The following is a 19,878-nucleotide window of genomic DNA, read 5'->3' on the forward strand; positions in this document are numbered from 1 at the left end:
AGCAGGTTTTATATGACAAATAGCGTCAGGTCCGAATATGACATGTAAATCCACGAAAAATGGCCCGCGGGGATATCTCTCGGGATACTGCATCAAGCGTCAATTGCATAGATCATGCAGTGCACTTTTATACTTCATGCTTTGGTTCTTGTGATGTCTACAACCTGTTCGCCTCTCGGTGGGTACTGTGGCAGGTCGAGTTTGTACTTGATTTGCACTTTGCTGTAAGAGACAATATCGGCCGTGCGGGTAGATTCGGTCAGTCCTATCAATCGACTTTGACATACAAAGAGAATCGAAAAAAAAGGAGGCGTACTCGGGAACGAATCGACCTCCCAACAAATGTTTGCCCCCTCTGTCGACAAACTGTCTGATCCCCAGTTTCGGTGCGGTCAAAGACAAGATTGCATCCGGTTCAAACTCGTCGTGAACGTTGCCCTGTTCAACGTCCCACCCACTCGGAATATCGACGCTCAGGATCGGTTTGTCCGTCTCTTTGAAAGCTTGCAACACTGTCACGAATGGCGCTCGGGCCGGAGGGTGAAACGAGAACCCAAACACGCAGTCAAGCACGACGTCCGACTGCGAGATGGCGCGTTTGAACGCGTTCGCTTGGGCGTCGGGAGACATTGGGAACGAGGAAGACACGGAGGGAGGAGGCGCGATCAGAGGCAAGTCTAGGTTCTCGCATTGTCGTTTAAGGCGCTGTTGAGAAGTCACATGTAGCCATCAGTGTCCAGATTATCGGTCGTCGCCGATATCTCCATGGTTCGTGAATGCAATCGAGAGCTCACGCCAAAAATTTCGCCTTTCGATTCCTGTGACAGCGAAAGGTCAGTAGAGAAATGAAATCCACACAGATCAGGGAGAACGAACCTTGGGATAGAACACGCTTGGCGAGTAGCCAAACATATCTGTAAGCGTTTCGATTCAAGATATGAGTCTCGCGAAAGTAGTGCAGTATAATCTCGGCAAGGAACATACAAAGGTGTCTCGCTGCGACCAGACCATCCCCGCCTTGATTCCCCGGTCCACAACACACCAATACTCGCTCGTTGGTCCGTTTCTGTTTGACCCCGTTCGCATCGTGAGGCAACGCAGGTCCCAGCGGGTACAGTTTCGTAACAGCGAGCGCGCACGCGAGTCCGGCGAGTTCCATCAGCTGTCATCGAGCAATGATCACCGATCAGCATCGGCAAGTTGGCGAGATTTGGAGATTAGGAAAGGGTTCACTTGGTCGAGCGAGAACGCTCCATCTTCGCCCATGAGCTCTTCATCGATCGACTTGGCCTCCTCGGCAGAGATGTACTTGGGGTAGGCTTGATTCGGGGACGAGCCGCGAAAGGGAGACGCGAGCGACGAGATCCACGAAGACATTGTGGGGGATCGGACTTGCAGGAGACGAGTTGGTCGAGAAGCGTAGGGCACCCGTAGGAGTGCTGTACGAAGGTTCCTAAGCGCCACTGCGTGTGTCTTGATGAGACGAGTGGCTGGCTGCTGTCGTGAAACTTGTGCGAGAAGCGAATACGATGCAGTACCACTTGGCTTGCAATATCAACATTCGGTTGTAAGAAACCCTTACTCCGAGTACAATAGCCCTTTTCGTCCTCACGATGACTTTCAGCATAAGCCAGACGCGAGCTCTTGTTGACTGGCATTGTTCAGCCTAGCGACCAGGTGGACAGAGTCTCTGGTAAAAAGGCTTTAACCGGCGAGCGAGAGCGTGCAACCGGAATCGACAAAAAGAAAGGGCCGAGCAGGGAATTGAACCCTGGACCTCTCCCAAGCGACGCGGAGCCCTAAGGGAGAATCATGCGACTAGACCACACGGCCTTCATGGTTCTCAGTCTTCTTTTCTGCACATATCAGGACACCGCAATTAGCGTCCCTTTTGTTCTTTCCCGTTCTCTACCGTTTTTCCGAGCCGAATATCCGGGGACTCTGTTCACGCCACAGTACTAATCATATGACTGTTCGAGAAAACCAAAAGGTGACTGGACGTCGTCCGACTCGCGCTGCGCTCCTTAATCCCGTTCCTCTCACTGCACAACTTTGTTGCCCAAGGAACCTCAACAATCCAAGCGATCTAGCCTGCTCATGATGAGTCGCATCACTGGAACCAAGCTGCGCGAGTCTGGAATCGGAGGTCCTGACATGACCCGTTTGGTCCGTTTGCACAGTTCCCCCAAGCGCCGGATCGAGACCGATGTCATGAAGCTGTGAGTGATCCGTGTACGATTCTACCGAGCGTGGCAGTGCTGATCCAAACGATCTGTTTCATGACTGTTGGGTCCTGCCCCACCGAACCTCGCTCGCTTCCGTTCCGGAATCATTCCTCGCCTCAATGCGCCCTGTCGCCGCTCGGTACGGACCTGACGGAATCCAGTCTCATGAGCGACTACGAGGTCACGCTCGTGAATGACAACATGCAAGAGTTTTACGTCAAGTTCAAAGGCCCGGCCGAGAGTGAGTCTCTCCATCTCTCGCTCTTTCTCGCTCGCACCAATCAATACGACTCTTGGGCGTAATCGCTTCATGTCGTCCTCCGAAATGGAGCTGGAATGGCGAGAATTGGGATAGAAGGTAGAGGCATAACTGTCACTACAAGGGTTCTCTTGGTCACGCGTTCGGACGACCAAGAGGCATTGGCTCAGATCCAACCCAAGAAACCAAAAGGATATGACTCGCTGATACTTTCCTGGAAACAGCTCCTTTCCAAGGCGGAGCATGGAAGATTCACGTCGAACTGCCCGATGGCTACCCGTATAAATCCCCCAGTATCGGGTTCATGAACAAAATCTTTCACCGTGAGTACTATCACCAGAACACCTCCCGCTCGAGATCGCTCGGACCATCTTTGAGACGGAAAGAGCTGATAGCTTTTCGATGTCTGCCTCTACAGCCAATATCGACGAACTTTCAGGATCGGTATGCCTCGACGTGATCAATCAAACGTGGTCCCCCATGTTCGACATGATCAACATTTTCGAAGTCTTCCTGCCGCAACTCCTGCGGTACCCGAACGCTGCCGATCCCCTCAACGGAGAAGCCGCTGCCTTGTTGATGAGAGATCAAAAGTCGTATGATCTCAAAGTCAAGGGTCAGTCGTCTCTCTCTAGCTCCCGGTGGTATGCTCTCCAAAAGAGCGCTATCGAGGATTCCGGTTACCCGTTGCCACGTTCCGATATGAGCCAGAACTGATCCTTTGGTTTGGACTCGATGCATAGAGTACGTGACCAGGTTTGCAAGCTCGGGAGTGTCGGCAGACAGCGATGAAGACGGATCGGAAGAGAGTGACGAAGACGTGAGCTCAGGTTCAGCCCGCTCGTATTCGCAGAGGATCCCGATTAACCTCTATATCGTTTCTCGTTCTCTTGCTTGCTCAGGAGGACGACGACAACAACGACTACAGTGCAGGTGAAGATGATGCTGCCGATATGGAGGTCTAACTGGGTTCTCGCCACCCCTATGTCGTTCGTGTACTTGCCTGTGATTCTCTGCCTCGGTTTCTTCCTTTCTCTTCCGCATATTGTCGTACTATTCACCTTCCTCGAACGCCTTGCGTGACGCTCTCCCTCGGTTGCTCTCTCTACCACTTTGCAAACGTATCTCTCGGTTTCTGATCCTTTCTCAGCGCTCGTTTTCTGCAACACTAAGACTCAACAGCTCGTCCCTGGTGTCTCAAACAGCTGTGCGACTAGAATCTCGTTTCGCCACCCAAGTTCTGATCTCGGAGCAAAGCGAACAAAGCATGATAGCTGGAGCCCGGTCGATGAAGAATTAGAGTTGCCGGAGTCTACGGATAAGGTCAAGTCGATGAAAGTCCAGTGTGTCGTGGCAGGAAGAGCTGAGAACTGAAAGCAAGGGTGTTCACAATCGAGACCTAGCAAAGCACGTTCGGACTTCCGAACGTGGAAATTATGATGAAAAGGTGAGAAAAAACGCAGGACACAAGTTAGGTACCCAAACGCGGTCGATTGGTCGAGGTGCATGCTCGAGTTCGAACTCTTCCGGATGGTTCACATGGTGGGAGGGATGCTGAGAAGGTTGTAACAGCTTGAGAAGGTTTTTCTCTGATCTGCCGCGACCCAGCTGTCCCGGGCTTGCGGCTCCGCGAATTGAATTTTATGGTGCTCTCGCTTCTCAGGGCTCCACGCGAGCCTTTTCATTTTGAAAGGTGCGGCTCCAATTTTTCGTGTCTCGAATCGTCTCGACGATCGCGGTGCCCTTTCACTTCGTCTCTCTGCTCCCTCGTCTCGCTCTCGAACTTCTTGCTGTCCTAGTCGGTCGTCCTGTACTGTACTCTCTGCCGACTTGTTCGCCCTCACGAATCTGTACGACTCTCGTTTCACGCCGGTGATACGCTCCATCGACTATCAACCTTATCACCAACCCTGTCGTCGAGGCCAAACTCGGACCGGTCTCGCTGTAGAGTCACCGTAGCTTACACCCTCAATCGATTCCAGTTCATCGCGTGTAAGCGCTGTCGGTCGACGTGAGAAGCAGGGACCCGTGGACTGACACCTGTACCGGTGATAGAAACTGGCCATGCCGGCTTACACATTCGGCCAGAAGCATGCCCTGCACGGTTACGACTTTCGAGGGTTCGAGGCGGTCGACAAGGAAAAGATCGTGATCGAAAGCGAAATCTGGACCGGCCCGACCACGCTCGAGCAGTGGCATCGAACCGCAACGGGCATGACCGCTCCCGAAGACGGAGGGAGGCCCGTCAACAAGAGCTTTCTCAGCAACTTTTCATTCTCTTCTTCGTCGTCTTCGTCGTCCTCGTCGAACATGTCTCGCCGTGGATCGCTGCAAGCTGGAGAAACTCTCCAACCTCGAACAGCGCATTATCAGACTGTCTCTTCGACTCTGGAACGTCAACAATCACAGCAGCAACAATGGAGAAGTCACGGGCGCAGTCAATCAGCCGACTTTGGATTCACTGCATCGGTACCGCTGCCAGTTGAAACCGCTCTACCGCTTGGTGCTCTTCCAATTCGACACGCACCTAAGCGAGGCGCAGTCAAACGCAAGCCTGTACCAGCGCTCGCTCTCGAGGATGATCGCATTCCAGTTGCTGCACCTCGGTGGGACCCGCAGCAGCAATCGATGGCCGATCTTGAGCAGCAAGAGCTCGAACGGATAGGCGACAGAGCACGAACGTTGTCCCTCGAGGAAATGTTTCTCGGTGGTCCTCATGCGGACGGAGGTACCGGTTTGGGCTTCCTTGTCAAAGAGGTTGATGCCTGTCCTCGTTCGCGACGACCATTCGTTCGTACGGGACGCACACAGAGCGCAAACTCGATACAAAGGTCTGACAGCTCTGGCGATACGGGTCAGTCGTTCATCGATCGTTCCTCTCGCCGTTGGCTCACAAACTATCATTCTAGATTCGATCGGTTCTTCCTTCTTCTCACCTTTTGAGCCCGCTTCGCGTTCTGCGGCGAGCTCGGCATCGACCGTCGAGGATGACTCGACGCATGCGAGATTATCCCAACCTTTCAAGCCCAAGAGCCGACCTTTCGCCCTCATCAGGCGACGACCGAGTCTCCCGCTCGGCGCGTATGGCACGATCATCCCGTCTCTTGCATTCGGGGTCAAATCGCATTCCAAGGAGGACGAGGACCTGGTCGATGCCTGGATGGACATCATCGTCGGGAAAGAGTCTCCTAAAGAAGAAGAGAAACCTGCGCTTGTGTTCCAGTCCCGACCTCGCAAAGCGTCAGCTTCGACGAAGTCTAGGCCCGACTCGATTTCGAGCCTCGCCGGCAATTTACCCGTCTTGCAGTACGGCAGTCGACGATCCTCGACCGTGTCTTTGCCCTCTTTCGACGTACCCGAGACGTGGATCCCCTCACGCTTCGATGTGCGCGAAGATTCGGAGCTCGAAGATGAAGAGGAAGATTCCGAGGAATTCCATGATGCGAATTCATACATCTCGTCCGTCTCAGACCACCAACTCCCTCCTTTCTCGTTCCAAACCCTGCAGTCGGTTCCAGAATCCCCTCCTTTCGCCACTCATTCCTCCACCGCAACTCCGATGCCGCAGTCGTCGCGCTTCTCGCCAGTCTTTGATCGACCAAACGCGGTTCCACAAACGCTCGAACCACAATTCTTTCAACCCATCAAGTTCACGAACGAGCTCGAAATCTCTTCTCCCAGTCACACGAGCACTCCACCCTCGCTAGTGTCGAAACGTCGCCACAGCCGATCTGCCTCACTCGATTGTTCATCGAGCGTGAAACCTCTGCCACCTCGACCTCCGAAATCGGCAAGACGTCTGTCGAAACCTGACGTTGCCCTCACAACCGACACGATCGCTTTCGCACAGCTACCGTAACAACGAGACCTGCGCCATGTTTCGCTCACCGCTCAAGATCATGCCTTGTTCACGATTGTATATCTCATTCTCCTCACGTATCCATCCGTTCACAAAAGTCAGCACTTCAGTTCATGGTGTATCCTTATTGCTCACTTGGTGGTTAGAAAGACGTTGTGGTAGAGTCCTTGTCGTCGTAATCGCTCCTTTCAGGTGATTCACATTTTCGTACATCTTGTTGCGCGTTCCATCAGATCTCTCGGCTTTGGATGTGGTTGTGCAATCGTCATGTTCAACATCTCTGGGCCGACTTACGGCGAGCTGCTCCTGAATGGCAACATCGGGGTATCTGCGACGGAATGGCATCTTGGCGCGATCGACCGGCGCCTGCGACTACGCTCAATGGTCACGGGTGTCAGCGGCAAGTCATGCTCGTGCGATCTTCGCTTCACATACGAGTCCTAATGCTCCCTTTTCGACTCTGGTGCAGGTGACGTCAGGACGAAGCCCGCAGGGCCGCGATTGCTCGAGGAGATGAATTCCGAACCGGCGTTGATCAGCGGGCAAGCTCAGCAACAATCAACTCTCGCAGAAGCTGTGCAGGACGCGCATACTGCCTGACGTTAGCGAGACACAAGAGGTGACCGAGGCGCCGACCAGCTCTCCAACGGTAGTAGAGACGAAAGAGTCCGTGCTCTTCCGGTTTCAACTATCGAACGATGGCAAGATTAAGTTTCGCGCGCACACTCCCGCACGTCAAGTTGTCAACCTCCCAAGATAAGTCGGTCGAAGTGCACGAGTGCATGCCGCCTCACTTGTACATCTCCGGTGTACCAGCGGAGACACAGAGTCTGGACATAGCGAAACGCGCGTTCGATTCCGCCTCGACCTTCTCTAGAGTCTTTGCTGAAGCCGAGACTGCCGGTTGCCAGTCGACCGCAGCGAGTTCGTCTTCTGTTGTCAACCGGCAACACGTCCTCGTCGCTCACGATCCCGGTCAGGTCAAAGCCGTCGCGACTTCGTTTCTCGACTTGACCGGAAGTGGTTCTCCGAGGGCTTTCATTCGGCAGCGGCAGTTTAAATCGCGAGAAAGTCACGAATCGAAAGCGCTCGCTGTATTGACGAGCTCTGATGCTCTCGATACGTCCCCTGGTATCTCGTCCACCAGGAGCAATCTCGTATGAAGAGTGTCTCTGTGTGGACGAGCTCGAAGACGCGGCCCTGCGAGCAACGCGTCTCCAAGTGGCATCGATCGAGAACTTCATCAATCTCGCGAGCACTTTCGATTCGTGACTTTCAGACAACTGAAATTGCTGCTGTCGAATGAACGTTCTCGATGAACCTGTCCCGGTCAGGTTGAGAAACGAAGTGACGACGGCTTCGACCTGGCCAGGATCGCGGGTGACTAGGACGTGTTCGCAGTTGACCGTGGACGACGGACTCGCGGGGGTCGATTGAACCCCAGTTGTCTCTGCCTCGGCAAAGAAGTTCGAGGCGAAATCGAACGCGCGTTTCGCTCTGTCCAGATTCTGTGCCTTTTCTGGTACACCGTGGATGTACAAGTGAGGCGGCATGCACTCGTGCACCTCGACCGACTTATCTTGGGGAGGTTGACGACTTGACGTGCGGGAGTGTGCGCGCGAAACTCAATCTTGCCATCGTTCGATAGTTGAAACCGGAAGAGCACGGACTCTTTCGTCACTACTACTGTTCGCTTTGCATCACCTGCGCCTCGAGCTCGAGCTCGCCGTCCGAAAGTTCATCTGTTTCTCATGTGGGTCAGCGATGCGGAAGCCTCTGGACTGATCCGCCGCAGTCTCGAACTTGAGCTCCTTAAGAATAGATCGAACGGAAAGAGGAATCGGGCAATCTGCGTGAGTCGAATCAGCAGAACAGGAAGCGCAGAAGCCCCGAGCTGTTCACCAGCTGTGCCGTACTGTTGCGTCAGAGTTCGCTTTGTGAATGGAAACAAGGGGTTTGAACTCACCTCGGAGGTTCGAGAGCCGCGATTGACCCATCAGGGAATAATGGGCAAAGAGTCGAATCGAGCGACACTGTCGGTGGAAGGGACAGGAAGAAAGGGAGCAAGCGAGAGTGCGTGAGTGACTGGGCGAGCCACGGTGAGAACCAGGGAGGCGAAGATGACGAAGCGCGAGCGGGCGCGAGAAAGGCAGAAACAGAAGATGGGCAGTCTGGGAAAGAGAGAAGAGACCATGACCAGTGTTGGAAACTTGATACCTTTAAGGCCATAGTTGAAAGCTGACGATTGAAGTGACAGTGAAGGGAAGGGAAGCAAGAGACGTCTCTTGCAAATTTTGCGGGCCGCGCGCTGATGCCGAGACACGGAAGGACAGGAGCAAGCGACACGCTAGCGTCAAATCCGACATTCCTCGCTCGCGCCCCTTTCTTCCCTCGACCAGCGTCGAGTCGACCACTCGCCCGTACACTCGACGTACCGAACGGATTCATCAAAGTTGGGTCTCGCCTTCCAGGGTCGAGAACCACGATTTGGGCGTTGAGGCATGTATCAAAAGGCTTTTGTGAAACCAGAACCAACCAGAGGGTGGGAACAACAATCCGCGTCATATCAGGGAGCATCGATGGAGAGGAGGAACGATTATCGAGAGTCTGAATGTATATTGTAGGTGGGAAGGGCATGGCATGAGCGAGCATCAGTGCTTCCGCTTCAATCTATGTCTTCTCCTTTGCTTCCGCTCGAGTATGACCTGCTTGACTTTCTCGCCGACTTGAGCCATCAGGTCCTCCAGCGTATCGGTTCGCGAAATCTGTGCATCGTGAACAAGCTGGTCTCGATCATCTGCCAATTTCTCGAGCCAGTCATGTTTCTCGAGTTCCCATTCTCGTTCGCGGGCCAATACTTCTTCCTCGTGCTGTCGTAGCCATTCCTCGGCTTCTTTCCGGGCTTTGTCGGCAGCCTCTTGAGCATCAACGACAGGTTGAGGAAGAGCTGTGATTGTTGGGCGAAGCGAAGTCGAGGTCGAGGTTGAAGATGCGACAGTCTTGGTAGAAACCAAGGACGAGAATGACGAGGAGGTTGAGGAGCTCGGAGAGGACGAGGTTGACGAGGTGGACGATGTCGACGAAGACAATGAGGATGGTTTAGAGTTCGCTGAGCTTGACAAGGACAACGAGGTCGATCCCATTCTGATCGGAGCTGAGGAAGCTGCGATCGAGCCTGACGAGCTCGAGGCAGAAAGTTCGGGAGGGTTATGCATGGAAGAAGTTACAAATTGAGTCGAGCTTGAATAGGTCGAGATGGTTGTCGAAAAGATCGATGAAGCAGACCCAGCCAGGGAATCGGTTGTGATTGGAGCGACGAAAGAGCTGGAAATTTGTGTGTTGGTAGTCGACTGCGTCGATATTGTTGATTGCGTGCTCAATTCATCCGGTTGATCTTCCCCAGGGCCAGCCACGAGTGAAGCGCTGACAAATCGCTGATTATTGGCGGTAAAGTCGAAAAATTCATTTGGTCGATTGACGGTGTTACCTGCAAACAGTGCCTTAGGAACATCAAGTAAATATCTTCTTCTGTCATTCGTGACGGCTACACACTTCCACAAAACACTCGAACATCCGCTGTGCAAGCACAAGACCCTGATCAGCGCTTCGTGCGGGAGCCTGACAGATATGAGCAGAGGTATAGCTTACGTCCTGGCGCCGCGGCGTCGCAGTAGATTCTGTATTTGTCCGAGAACGTGTGAAGGTATTCCAAGCAGCTTTCGTCCCATTCTTGACAAAATTCGACCGAAGTTTGATCTGTCAGATTCTCCTGAATTCGATCAGAATCTTCACAATCCGTGGACGACACAATGCGGCAAAATAGAGGATGGGCTCACAGACTGAAGAGTGCCACTATAATCAGCAAGAAGGAGTCAGCTGTCACCTCCCGCCGATACGCGGGATAAAGGGAACCGACTCAACTTGCATCAAGTACGCCTCTTCCGGTCTGACAAGAGGGCCAGTTGCAACGCTGAGCTGATCTCCGCTTGTGGCTGCGGTCAAGGTCAAAGTTGACGCTGGGAGTGGGGGCGTGGCCTGAGCGTGTCCTCGAACAACAACGAGGACCAACGCGATCCACTTTGCAATCGAGCGCGACATCCCGCCTGGCGATCCCGATTGATGATCAAGCTGAACTGCTTGCTGCGATTCGTGGCGGAAGAGCGAGACAGAGAGAGTTGAAAGAAAAGGTCGGCGGCAGGTGGGGGAAAGGGTTCGAGCGGACGCAGAGCTCTAGAACCGCTCTTGGCACCTGTTTGTGCATACATCGTCCTCTCCGTCGCAAGCTATAGTGACATTGTCAAGATACTGCGACAGTACGAAAAAGGTACGACAGAACGAGCAAGAAGGATAGGTCTGGAGCAAAGACTGCGAAAGGAGGACAAGACTACTTCTTAAAGAACGAGTTCAAGTTGCCTTGCGGTTTCGGTGCCGACCCAGACTTGGCAGCGGGTTTTGAAGACGAGCCTTTTGTCGAAGACGACGCGGAAGCGGTTCTCGAAACTGCCAGTGCCCGACGAGTTCAGCGATTTTGTAGGAATCGGTAAAGCAGAAAGATCCCACTCACGAGTTCTGCTGTTCGATTCCGATTGATCCTGATCAATCTGCATCCCTTCATCTCCTTCGTGATCAGAAAACATCATCTCCTATGGAACAGATAGTGATCAGTCGTCGATGTTCGAGCAGGCGGGAAACGGGATGTTCGCTCACCTCGAGCTCTCTTTGCTGCCGTTCTGAATCCGTCTCGTTGTCTTTCTTCTTCCTCGGTACTTGCTTTGGCTTGGCGATGGCTGGTGGTTCAATCTTGCCCTGGACTTTTTGGTTTGCTTCCCTCTCCATTTCCAACATGGCTTCTTCGTCCATCGCCCAATCATCGTCATCGTCGATCTCGATTTCTTCCAGTTTCGCGGTCTTCTTGGCAGGAGATTTGACCTTTTTGGCAGGCGGTGCAGACTTGCGGGTCACGACGGGTGAAGTCGATTTCCTCTTTGTCGGTACCACTGAACTTTTCTTTTTCGGTTGTTCTTCTTCTTCCTCTTCCTCGTCAGACGAAGACTCTGCTTTCTTCTGTGCCGCGAACTGTTTCGAGAACAATCCACCGAGCTGTCCGATCGGTCTCGAACTCGGTCCAGCGGCCGCCTTCTTGATCGGTTTCTTGATCGTGGTGGTAGCTTTCTTGCCTTTCGCAGCAGCGGCTGGTTCCTCCTTCTTCTTGCTCGGCACGGGTTCATCTTTCGCTTTCGCCTTGCCCTTGCCCTTGCCATCCTCGACGTTTTTCTTCGGATTTGTCGCTTGTCCTTTCTTGCCGCTGCGCTTCATCTCTCTCCCGTTCCAGTTCAAAATCTGGCCATACTGCTCTTCCGACGTGGGTCGAGGTTTCCATTTCGAGGAAGGCTCGATTGGGAGGTAGGTTGTCGTTAATTGAGAGAACTCGGCAAGCGGATTCGGAGTCAACGCGTAAACATGAATCGATGGGGTCGGCTGAAACAATTCTTTCGCGGCTGTCGTTTTCGAAGGAATAGAGGAAGTCAGAAAGGATGGTCGTTGATGGGAGACAGCTTGAGGCAAGGGTTTACTTACCTTCGAGTTGATCCGAGTTGACGAGTTTGACCGTTCTTGTGGGCACTTCGGCTGCATCGGATAAGTAGCCGCTCAGGAGATACACTGCTGATACTCCTCGTTCTTGCGCAGTCGGATCTTCGAGATAGGTCGACAGGTAACTGAGTTCGAACGGCAGGTCAGGTCGCGAACGGACGAAACATAGGGAACAGAGACGATAAACCGAACCGTTTCGAATCGCCAACAGTGAGACTCAGTTCACGGGACAACAGCCTGTACGTAAGCTGCTCAGAAGAACGAGAAATCAGAGGTGAGCGACGCGTCGAGTCGCAGTGGGGAGCGGCTGCTCACGATCGTCTTTTCGAGCGCGACACGCTTCGTAATGTGTCGAGACACAATCTTCTGATCCATTTCTTGCCGGTTTGACCGAGATGAAGTCGACTGGCGAGCGATGGAGCGAGAAGAGAGCGCGTCGCGCGTAATCTCTCGCTCGCTCACCTCGTCAACACAACAGCGAGACTGGCGCAATGGCGGATCTCCACCTGAGGCCAGTGGAGACTACATCGACAAGTCATCCTCAGCCAAAACTGGACAAGCTCGTCGTATCGAAATACACTCCTTCGCGCGACGGCGTCGATTCCAATCTGCTCATCCTGTTCCATGGACTTGGTGAGGTCATAACCGGTCTTGTCCTGGAATTGTATCTCGCTAATCTCGCTGCATCGAGCACAGGGGATACGTTGAACCCGTTCGCGCAACTGGGACAATCGCTCAACTTGGCGCAAACTGCCATTCTCGCGATCCAAGCACCAACTCAGATCCCGTTACTTGAGGAACCTGCGTTCGAATGGTGGCCGTCGTTCGATCCCCTTGGAGAAAGTGAGCTTTGCACTGTCAAATCTGCCCTCAGCTCTCCCTCTGCTTGTTTCCCACGGAAAAGCTGACAGCCCTCTCACACCGCAGTCATTCAGAACCCGAATCCAACAAAGACATTAGAGCTTCTGACTCGCGTGTTTGAACATTTACACGGGGACTGTCACTGGCCTCTGAGCTCGATTCACCTGTTTGGATTCGCTCAAGGCGCGTCTCTCGTGGGTGAACTGGCGCTACACTTGTCGCGTCAACCCCGATTCGAAAATCACGTTGGCTCCGTCGTTGCTGTTGGAGGAGGATTGTTGTCATACCCGACCCTGAACCCGGTTGAGACGAACTTGTGCCTCGTATGGCGAAAAGACGAGGAGCGACTGGTCAAGGTCGACACTTGGTTGAAAGGATTCAAGCGAGCGAAAGCGACTCAGGTCAAACTCGACAGCGGTCGAATGGGGCAACCTGGAGGGATGCCGAGAGGCTTCGCAGAGTGGAAAGAGATCATGAGGTGAGAGCGCTCTTCCAGCCTTTGACCGTTTGTGATGACGCATACTGAGTCAAGTCTTGATACTCGTCGAAAACAGGTTCTGGTCACAAGTACTAATTAGACGGTCAGCACTCGAGACTGGTTCCGACGTGTACGAGCTGGACGGAGGGATCGAAGCGGCACGAGCCGCGGGTGCGGGCTCTCGCGCGCCTACATCTTCGTGAATGTCGCTGTTACTGTACAAAGCGCTCCTAAAATGTTGTAAGAAATTATACTTCTAATATAGGTCAGACCGTACGCGCACACGCCTCGCGGCCCCCAACCCGTCACCGAGATCTCGCGGACTTTTTCCACTTCTCCCTTGCACTCTCGAGCCGGCCCCAGGCTCCTTGGCTCTGTCACTTGCTCCATCTGTCCCGCTTGCCCACTGTAGATCAGGAGGGCCCATGTCTTCCCTGCCCACCTCAATCTCTATCAGCGTGGCCAGTCCTTCTCCATCTTCTTCTCGGCCTCTTGAGGCGTGTCCTCCCAAGAAGAAGCACAAGCGGAACCGACAAATACACTCATGTGAGTCTCTGGCTTCTCCAAGCTGTCAATCGAAGGGATGACGCTTGAAGCTCGATGATCAGGTAATCCTTGTCGTTCATCGAAACTGAAGTGTGATCGTGCGAGACCCGCCTGTTCGGGTTGTGACAAGAAGAACATCAAGTGTACCTACAGTACGGCTCTTCACGATATCGGCGAAAAGGAGCTCGAGGAGGCAGAAGTGGGAGCGCCCAAAGATTCAAGAGGTCACGTTGAACACCTCGAGGGGGAAGGTGAGCGTACTATCTGTGGGAAAATCAGACCGTCAAGAGCTAATGTTGATTCTCGGATACCAGTCGAGAGGCTGCAGAAGCTGGTCAATGTGCTAGTCGATGCCAGGATTGAGCATATGAATGAACCCATCGCGTCTTCCTCACTCACGGCGTCCATCTCGATCGTTCCGGAGTACCCGCTCACGAGACCCGATGCTCAAGATGAGCAAGAAGATCTGGTCGAAAAGCTATTCGGTTTGACCATTTCTTCGTTCTCGACCACCGCTACGATCGAGCCGGTCCCCTACCATGAGACGCTCGTCGACGAAGTAAACAAGATTGGGTTTCTCGCGAGCCCGGGACGGAGGTCGCAGCTGACATCGGCACTTTCTCCCAGGCACAGCGATTGCTCGAACCCTTGCCTCGACCTCGAAGCCGACCTGCAACTTCCACTTCGTTCCATTTCCTTCGAAACCCAATTCCATCGATGCCTAATATGCTTGCAAGTTTGCCTTCGGATCAAGATGCTGCGGCTCTCGAAGCGTTCTACTGGAGATGCACAGATTGGTTCTTTCACCCGCGCAAGTTCAGCACTTTGAGCTTCATCCCTGATCCTTCGTGCTAATCATTACGTAGCCTGCACAGTCCCTCTCTATGTCTACAATCGCCATCGAGATGCAGTCTACGCTTCATCTCGCTCCGATGAGCCTCCAGATCGTAAGGATCTTGTTGTCGTGGTCTCGTCCAGTTCAGCTTCCGAACCCTCGCTTGACATGTTGCGACAGCCATCTCGCTTGCAATCGTATTCGCGGTGCTGGGTATTGGTCTCCATTCTCGCTACACATACACTGCCCTTGGAGGATCGAAAGAACAACTCGAACAAGCTCGAACGTTCGTCGAATACGCTTCAGTTGTATCTCTCCTGCACTCGAGGTTCCTCTCTGAGCCTACCATCGATGGTGAGGATCGCGTCTATCTATCGAAAGCATCATGAAAGCGACTGACGGTGACCAAAACTCAACAGCTGTGAGAGCTCTGAGCTTGTTATCGATCTTCCACTTGTCCATCGCACCGGGAGATGAAGGCAGTATCGGTATTGCGTTGACCGGCTTGACCGTTCAAACGTGTCTGCAGGTTGAGCGCTTTCTTGCCTCTCTCCGGATCAAAACCTGGAGTAGCTGACTGAGTTATTGCGAAAATAGATGAACCTGCATCGCGACCCTTTCGAAGCGAAGAAAGAGTTAGGGCTTGCCGGCTTGTTCTCGTGGACGGCTGCAGAGGAGCAGAGGAGCTTGCTCCATCATGTGTATCTGTTGGACGGGATCTGCACCGCTTCATATCATCGCAAGTACGACATCGACTTTTCTCACCCTCTCTCTCGTTCTGTCGTCCAGCAAATCGAGCTCATCGCAATCTAAATAAACCAGCTACATCCTACTGCATGCTCATCAAATTTCGACTTGTTTCCCCCTCGACTTGAACGATACCGAACTCGAACGACTCGATCGGAACGGACTACCACCCCGATTGACAAGCTCCGAAGGTCCTTCGCCATCCTCGACGAATCAAGAAACCGTCATGACTAGCTTGATCGAGCGCTTCAAGTTATTCAGGTTTTCGGAACGAGTTTCGGAACATCTGTTCTCATCTGCGACGGCAAACGCGTGAGTTTCTCTCGCGATTGTCCGATGGAAAGATACTGAACAGTATCTGAGAAGCGACTACAGCAAAAGTCATTACAGACGCACGCTTGAACTTGATGAGCAATTGGATCACTTGAGCGACGCCATTCCCCTCATGTACCAGTGGACTCACTTGACAGCACTGCGAATCGACAATGCCGATGACGAACTGCGAGCTTGGAGGATTTCGATCATCTGGGTGCCTTCCATCGGTCCACTCTTGCCGAGGTTCGAAAGAGCTGAATGAAGAGCCCTCTTGACAGCTTTTGATCTGGAGGGAGAAGCTCAGACTCCATCGGCCGTTTCTACAGCGATCGTTCTCTAGCGCGAATGGAGGACTGTACGAGCCTTCGAAACAGGCCTGCATCGACGCCGCGAAAGGACTTTTGGCAGTCCATGCTTGTCCCGTGCGTATAGGATAGCTTGTCGTCGAGATCGGTATATTCAAGGTTGACCGCTTATGCTTCTGTTCTTCATGTCTTCTCGTTCTCAAGGCAAACCTGATCCCGGCAGCCGGATTCACCAACAAAGCCAGTCTCGCCTGTATCATTCTCTGTCTAGCCATCATTTTCGACGTTGCGCCAACACAAGAGTCCACGTCTCCCTCTTCACCTTACTTTGCCGACACAATTCGAGATCCGCCGCCTTCTTTGTCATTGTTGGCATACAGGCCCATGGTTGAAGCAGCGGTGGCAAGGTTGGAGAAGTTTGCAACGATCTCGGTCAGACCCGACTTTTTTTGCGTTTCCTTGTCAGGCTGCAGATTAATACTCACAGGCTGTTATTCAACACTAGGTTATCGCTAGGAGAAGCGTCAAGATTATTCGGTTCTTGTTGGACAAGATCGATGCCCGCTCGCTTCCATTTCTTGTCGAGAACCGCTTCGACTCGATCTCCGTTGCGTCCGTTTCGAACATCTCGCTCGATCTTCCCGAAACCCCGCAAACGCTTGTGCACGATCCGATCGACCTCGCAAACACAAGCTTGTTCAGTTCTTCACCCGACACTCTCACCTCGCTCAATTCGAGTCCTGCTTTGGCCCTCGCAGCCTCCGCGAATCCCGCTGCACCCACGAACAATCTCGATCTTTTCGACTTCCTCGACGTCGCCGATCCGACTCAGGCCGCTCCTTCATCAGCTCCAGCTTCGTTTAGTTCTCCGACGTCTTTTGATTTTACGGTTGACCCTTCTCTACAAGATCCAGAGGCAAACTTGTTAAAGACTTTTTTGAAATCTTCGTTCTGTGCGTGAGTCGGTAGCTCGATGCGTGTGATTCTCCACGATAACCTACAGCGTTATCTTTGACAAAAAATTGCTTTCAAACCGTCGGATCGTGCTCAGTCCTATTATAATATTGATTCCCGGTTGCAATAGTTCCTGGCGAGAGTGCACGCGAGATGTCCATGGCTTTGCAAGAATTTTCTAAACTCGGACAACGATCTGCCTACAGGGAATCGCCGACTTGGCTGACTGTCGATCCAACAGGGTCCGCAGCGACGACGGGTGGTGGAGGTGCAACTTCGTTGACGAGATAAGGTGCTTGATCTTGCTCCGAAGAGGCGTCTTGAGTCGGAGCCTCGATATCGTTCGCCAAGTCATCACCGTTCCCAAAATTCAACTGGTCTTCCCTTCCATTCTCGGGTTCAGTCACGAGAGTACCATCTGCTGGAATCTCGGACAACAAGACGGGTTCCTCGACCTGTTCGACTGGTGGTCTGCTTGTCAAAGATTCGATTTGTTCCGGATCAACCCATTCCCTTCCTTCGATCTTGGCGACCAATTTCTCAACCCTCTTGTTCGTCTCTTCAAGTTCGACGTCACGATTTCGTTCGAGTTCTTTGTACACTCCGACGGTGAGCGCTCGGTGAACCCAAGGAACGAGTTCTCTTCCGAACCAAACGACCGCAGTGAGCACAATTCGTTTCTCTTCCTCTCGTTCCTCTTTCACAACCACTTCTTCATCTCCGATCGCTCCTCCTCCGTTGACCGATCCTCCTCCTCCTGCAGCGAGGAAACTACTTAGCCAAGCATCGACAAACGCTTCGAGTACTCGACTCGCTCGTTCGAGTTCTCGACTTTGAGCTTTCCGAAGCGTATCGAGGATCGAGAGAGGTGGCAACAGTCGTAACGAGTTGAGAGATTGAACATAACTGTTGACGAGGTGAGCCAAGGGGGGTAACAATGCTAGGGTAGGAGCGGGTTGATGACTCCAATCGGTGCCTGTTCTTGTCGCTGCTGCTGGTGGTGGTGGTAGAGCGGTCGAGAACAAGGTTGTTGTCCCTTCGGGGACGACCAACCAATCTTTGATCGGAAGTTTCCCAGAACGTCTCAACCTAGAACTCGTTGTGGTTAACGCGGTTGAACCTGATTGACTCCAACCGTTCCTCCATTCCATCTCCCATTTCTTGCCCGCTTGTTCCCATTCGCTCAACATGATTTCAGAGATTCGGGATGAAAACAGGGACGAGAGTGATAGGTGAGAATGGAATTGAAGTCCGTGACGAATGAACGAGTTTGAACAGTACGACAATTGAGTGAGGAGGGTCGAAAGAGAAGCAGTCGAGGTGAGTGCTGGGAGTGAGTGATGCAAGACGGAGGACAGAGACGAGAGCGAGTTGGACAGGAACAGATCGAGAGGTGCGGTTGCCGGTAACCGGGGACGTGGTACGAAAAACTCGTCGACAGACTCGTTCGATTCGGCGGCAGGTAGGTGATTGAGAAACACTTCGGTGTACATGCCGATCGTTTCACCCACAATCTCTCGCCACACTTCGATCCACCGTTTGATCCAACGGGTCCTTTCGTCGTTCTCTTCAACGGTCACTTTCGTGAATTTTGTAGTCGAATCACGCGAGATTCCGCTCGCGCTCATCTGCGCTTCGATCTGGTCGAGCTCTTGTTTGAAACACTTCCATCTCGCCGACAGGAAGATCAAGCGCAATCCTTCCTCTTCGATTTCTTCGTCACTTTCAGGTCGAGACGAGTCGGGATCCGAACGTGGGTTCTTGTGTTTGTGCGAGTTGATCTTGCGCAGGATGCCAATCCCTCTAACCGCGCCGGGCAATTTGAGTGAACGTTCTTCGAGTGTGGCCAACACCTTGCCTTTGAGTCCCGACAAGGCTCGTTCGACATCGTGTTCTACGCGAGCCAAGATCCCTTCACCTCGACTCGTTCCCGTTGTTGATGAATAACGGTTCCGGCGCAAGGTTTGAATCCGGTTCGAAATTTGAATCGCCTCGTTCCATTGTCCCGTACGAACACACTGTTCAACCACTTTTGAACTGTCGAGCAATTCTTCGATTGGTTCGAGTTGGTCTCGCACGGACCGAATCTTGTCCCGTCGCAGTCGAATGTCCCGTACGGCGAGATCGAACGAGGCAGCCGAGTGTTCCAACTCGAGAGTCGAATCGAGCAAGGACGAGAGCGATTCGGACAAGGTCGAGAACGAGGTCGAGATCGTTTCGGACGAAGCGTGTGACAGGAGGAACGATTGGTAGCGAGTGAACGCGAGGGTTGAGAGATCCGAGTCGAGAGTCGTTGAGAGCGAGTCGAGAGTTTTGGGCAGAGCTTGCAGTTGAGGAAGGGGTTGCGCGAGCAGAGTTGCGAGGTACGGTGGGGTCGCCGGGTTCGACAAGAGCGTGTGAGGGTTCGCGGTGAACTTGAAGGACGAGGTCGAAGTTTTGGGAGGTTCTTTCGTACGTTGCGCGAGGGACTCTGCAGTTGATAGAAGCAACGACGAGAGGGTCGGGATCGATTCAGGAGAGTGCATTGGATCCGAGTCCGAGTCGAGAGTGATCGCAGACGACGACGCGACCGCGTTGGCTTCCGTCATGGCCTGCTTGGGGAGTCGAGTCAATTATCGCGATACCTCGGAAGGTACACTGAGACACTTACGCGCTCAAGCGGCGACACGCGAGCGAGCGGTAGATCAAGGACACGCTCACTTCGGGATGACCTGTCACCTCGATTGAGGTAGTGCTCGCACCAGCTCTTGCGTCGATCGCAGGCTCGAAGCTCCGGCGCGCGAGTCCACGCTGTCTCCGTTGCGCAAGAGTCGTTGTTTGTGAAGCGAAAGGGATGCGGTGCGCATCCCGAAACATTCATACACAGCATTTTACCAGTTTGAAGCTTCGCTTGTGGACTTTG

The 19,878-nt window shown here is 53.1% G+C and overlaps 8 protein-coding genes across 8 annotated transcripts; 4 read left to right on the forward strand and 4 right to left on the reverse strand.

Moving 5' to 3' along the window:
• Positions 1–134: 134 nt before the first annotated feature.
• Positions 135–1,377, reverse strand: NNR1 (NADHX epimerase; the record flags this gene model as incomplete). Its single annotated transcript, XM_076678437.1, has 6 exons — positions 135–222; positions 317–705; positions 795–818; positions 877–914; positions 985–1,162; positions 1,234–1,377. The coding sequence occupies 6 exons, from the start codon at positions 1,375–1,377 to the stop codon at positions 135–137; spliced, it is 861 nt and encodes a 286-aa protein (XP_076534420.1).
• Positions 1,378–2,097: 720 nt separating this feature from the next.
• Positions 2,098–3,449, forward strand: JCM15063_000520 (uncharacterized protein; the record flags this gene model as incomplete). Its single annotated transcript, XM_076678438.1, has 6 exons — positions 2,098–2,219; positions 2,387–2,466; positions 2,709–2,807; positions 2,903–3,100; positions 3,228–3,304; positions 3,387–3,449. The coding sequence occupies 6 exons, from the start codon at positions 2,098–2,100 to the stop codon at positions 3,447–3,449; spliced, it is 639 nt and encodes a 212-aa protein (XP_076534421.1).
• A 1,099-nt stretch (positions 3,450–4,548) lies between these two features.
• On the forward strand, positions 4,549–6,343 carry JCM15063_000521 (uncharacterized protein; the record flags this gene model as incomplete). The annotated part of the gene is made up of 2 exons (XM_076678439.1): positions 4,549–5,338; positions 5,394–6,343. 2 exons carry the CDS (start codon positions 4,549–4,551, stop codon positions 6,341–6,343), a joined length of 1,740 nt encoding a protein of 579 aa, XP_076534422.1.
• Positions 6,344–8,994: 2,651 nt separating this feature from the next.
• Positions 8,995–10,441, reverse strand: JCM15063_000522 (uncharacterized protein; the record flags this gene model as incomplete). The annotated part of the gene is made up of 5 exons (XM_076678440.1): positions 8,995–9,830; positions 9,896–9,919; positions 9,992–10,099; positions 10,180–10,195; positions 10,265–10,441. 5 exons carry the CDS (start codon positions 10,439–10,441, stop codon positions 8,995–8,997), a joined length of 1,161 nt encoding a protein of 386 aa, XP_076534423.1.
• Positions 10,442–10,727: 286 nt separating this feature from the next.
• On the reverse strand, positions 10,728–12,310 carry JCM15063_000523 (uncharacterized protein; the record flags this gene model as incomplete). The annotated part of the gene is made up of 6 exons (XM_076678441.1): positions 10,728–10,843; positions 10,908–10,986; positions 11,051–11,841; positions 11,921–12,060; positions 12,128–12,183; positions 12,251–12,310. 6 exons carry the CDS (start codon positions 12,308–12,310, stop codon positions 10,728–10,730), a joined length of 1,242 nt encoding a protein of 413 aa, XP_076534424.1.
• Positions 12,311–12,426: 116 nt separating this feature from the next.
• Positions 12,427–13,477, forward strand: JCM15063_000524 (alpha/beta hydrolase; the record flags this gene model as incomplete). The annotated part of the gene is made up of 4 exons (XM_076678442.1): positions 12,427–12,568; positions 12,632–12,778; positions 12,863–13,274; positions 13,351–13,477. 4 exons carry the CDS (start codon positions 12,427–12,429, stop codon positions 13,475–13,477), a joined length of 828 nt encoding a protein of 275 aa, XP_076534425.1.
• Positions 13,478–13,699: 222 nt separating this feature from the next.
• JCM15063_000525 (uncharacterized protein) lies at positions 13,700–16,983 on the forward strand (the record flags this gene model as incomplete). Its single annotated transcript, XM_076678443.1, has 13 exons — positions 13,700–13,820; positions 13,883–14,071; positions 14,135–14,379; positions 14,448–14,556; positions 14,696–14,767; positions 14,836–15,009; positions 15,075–15,184; positions 15,253–15,398; positions 15,478–15,714; positions 15,778–15,960; positions 16,058–16,139; positions 16,227–16,454; positions 16,528–16,983. The coding sequence occupies 13 exons, from the start codon at positions 13,700–13,702 to the stop codon at positions 16,981–16,983; spliced, it is 2,352 nt and encodes a 783-aa protein (XP_076534426.1).
• A 193-nt stretch (positions 16,984–17,176) lies between these two features.
• JCM15063_000526 (uncharacterized protein) lies at positions 17,177–19,564 on the reverse strand (the record flags this gene model as incomplete). Its single annotated transcript, XM_076678444.1, has 1 exon — positions 17,177–19,564. One exon carries the CDS (start codon positions 19,562–19,564, stop codon positions 17,177–17,179), a length of 2,388 nt encoding a protein of 795 aa, XP_076534427.1.
• Positions 19,565–19,878: the final 314 nt, after the last annotated feature.

The sequence above is a fragment of the Sporobolomyces koalae genome (genome assembly GCF_050403365.1).
Source record: "Sporobolomyces koalae JCM15063 DNA, S_koalae_JCM15063T_v1_ctg14, whole genome shotgun sequence".
Taxonomy (NCBI): Eukaryota; Fungi; Basidiomycota; class Microbotryomycetes; order Sporidiobolales; family Sporidiobolaceae; genus Sporobolomyces; species Sporobolomyces koalae.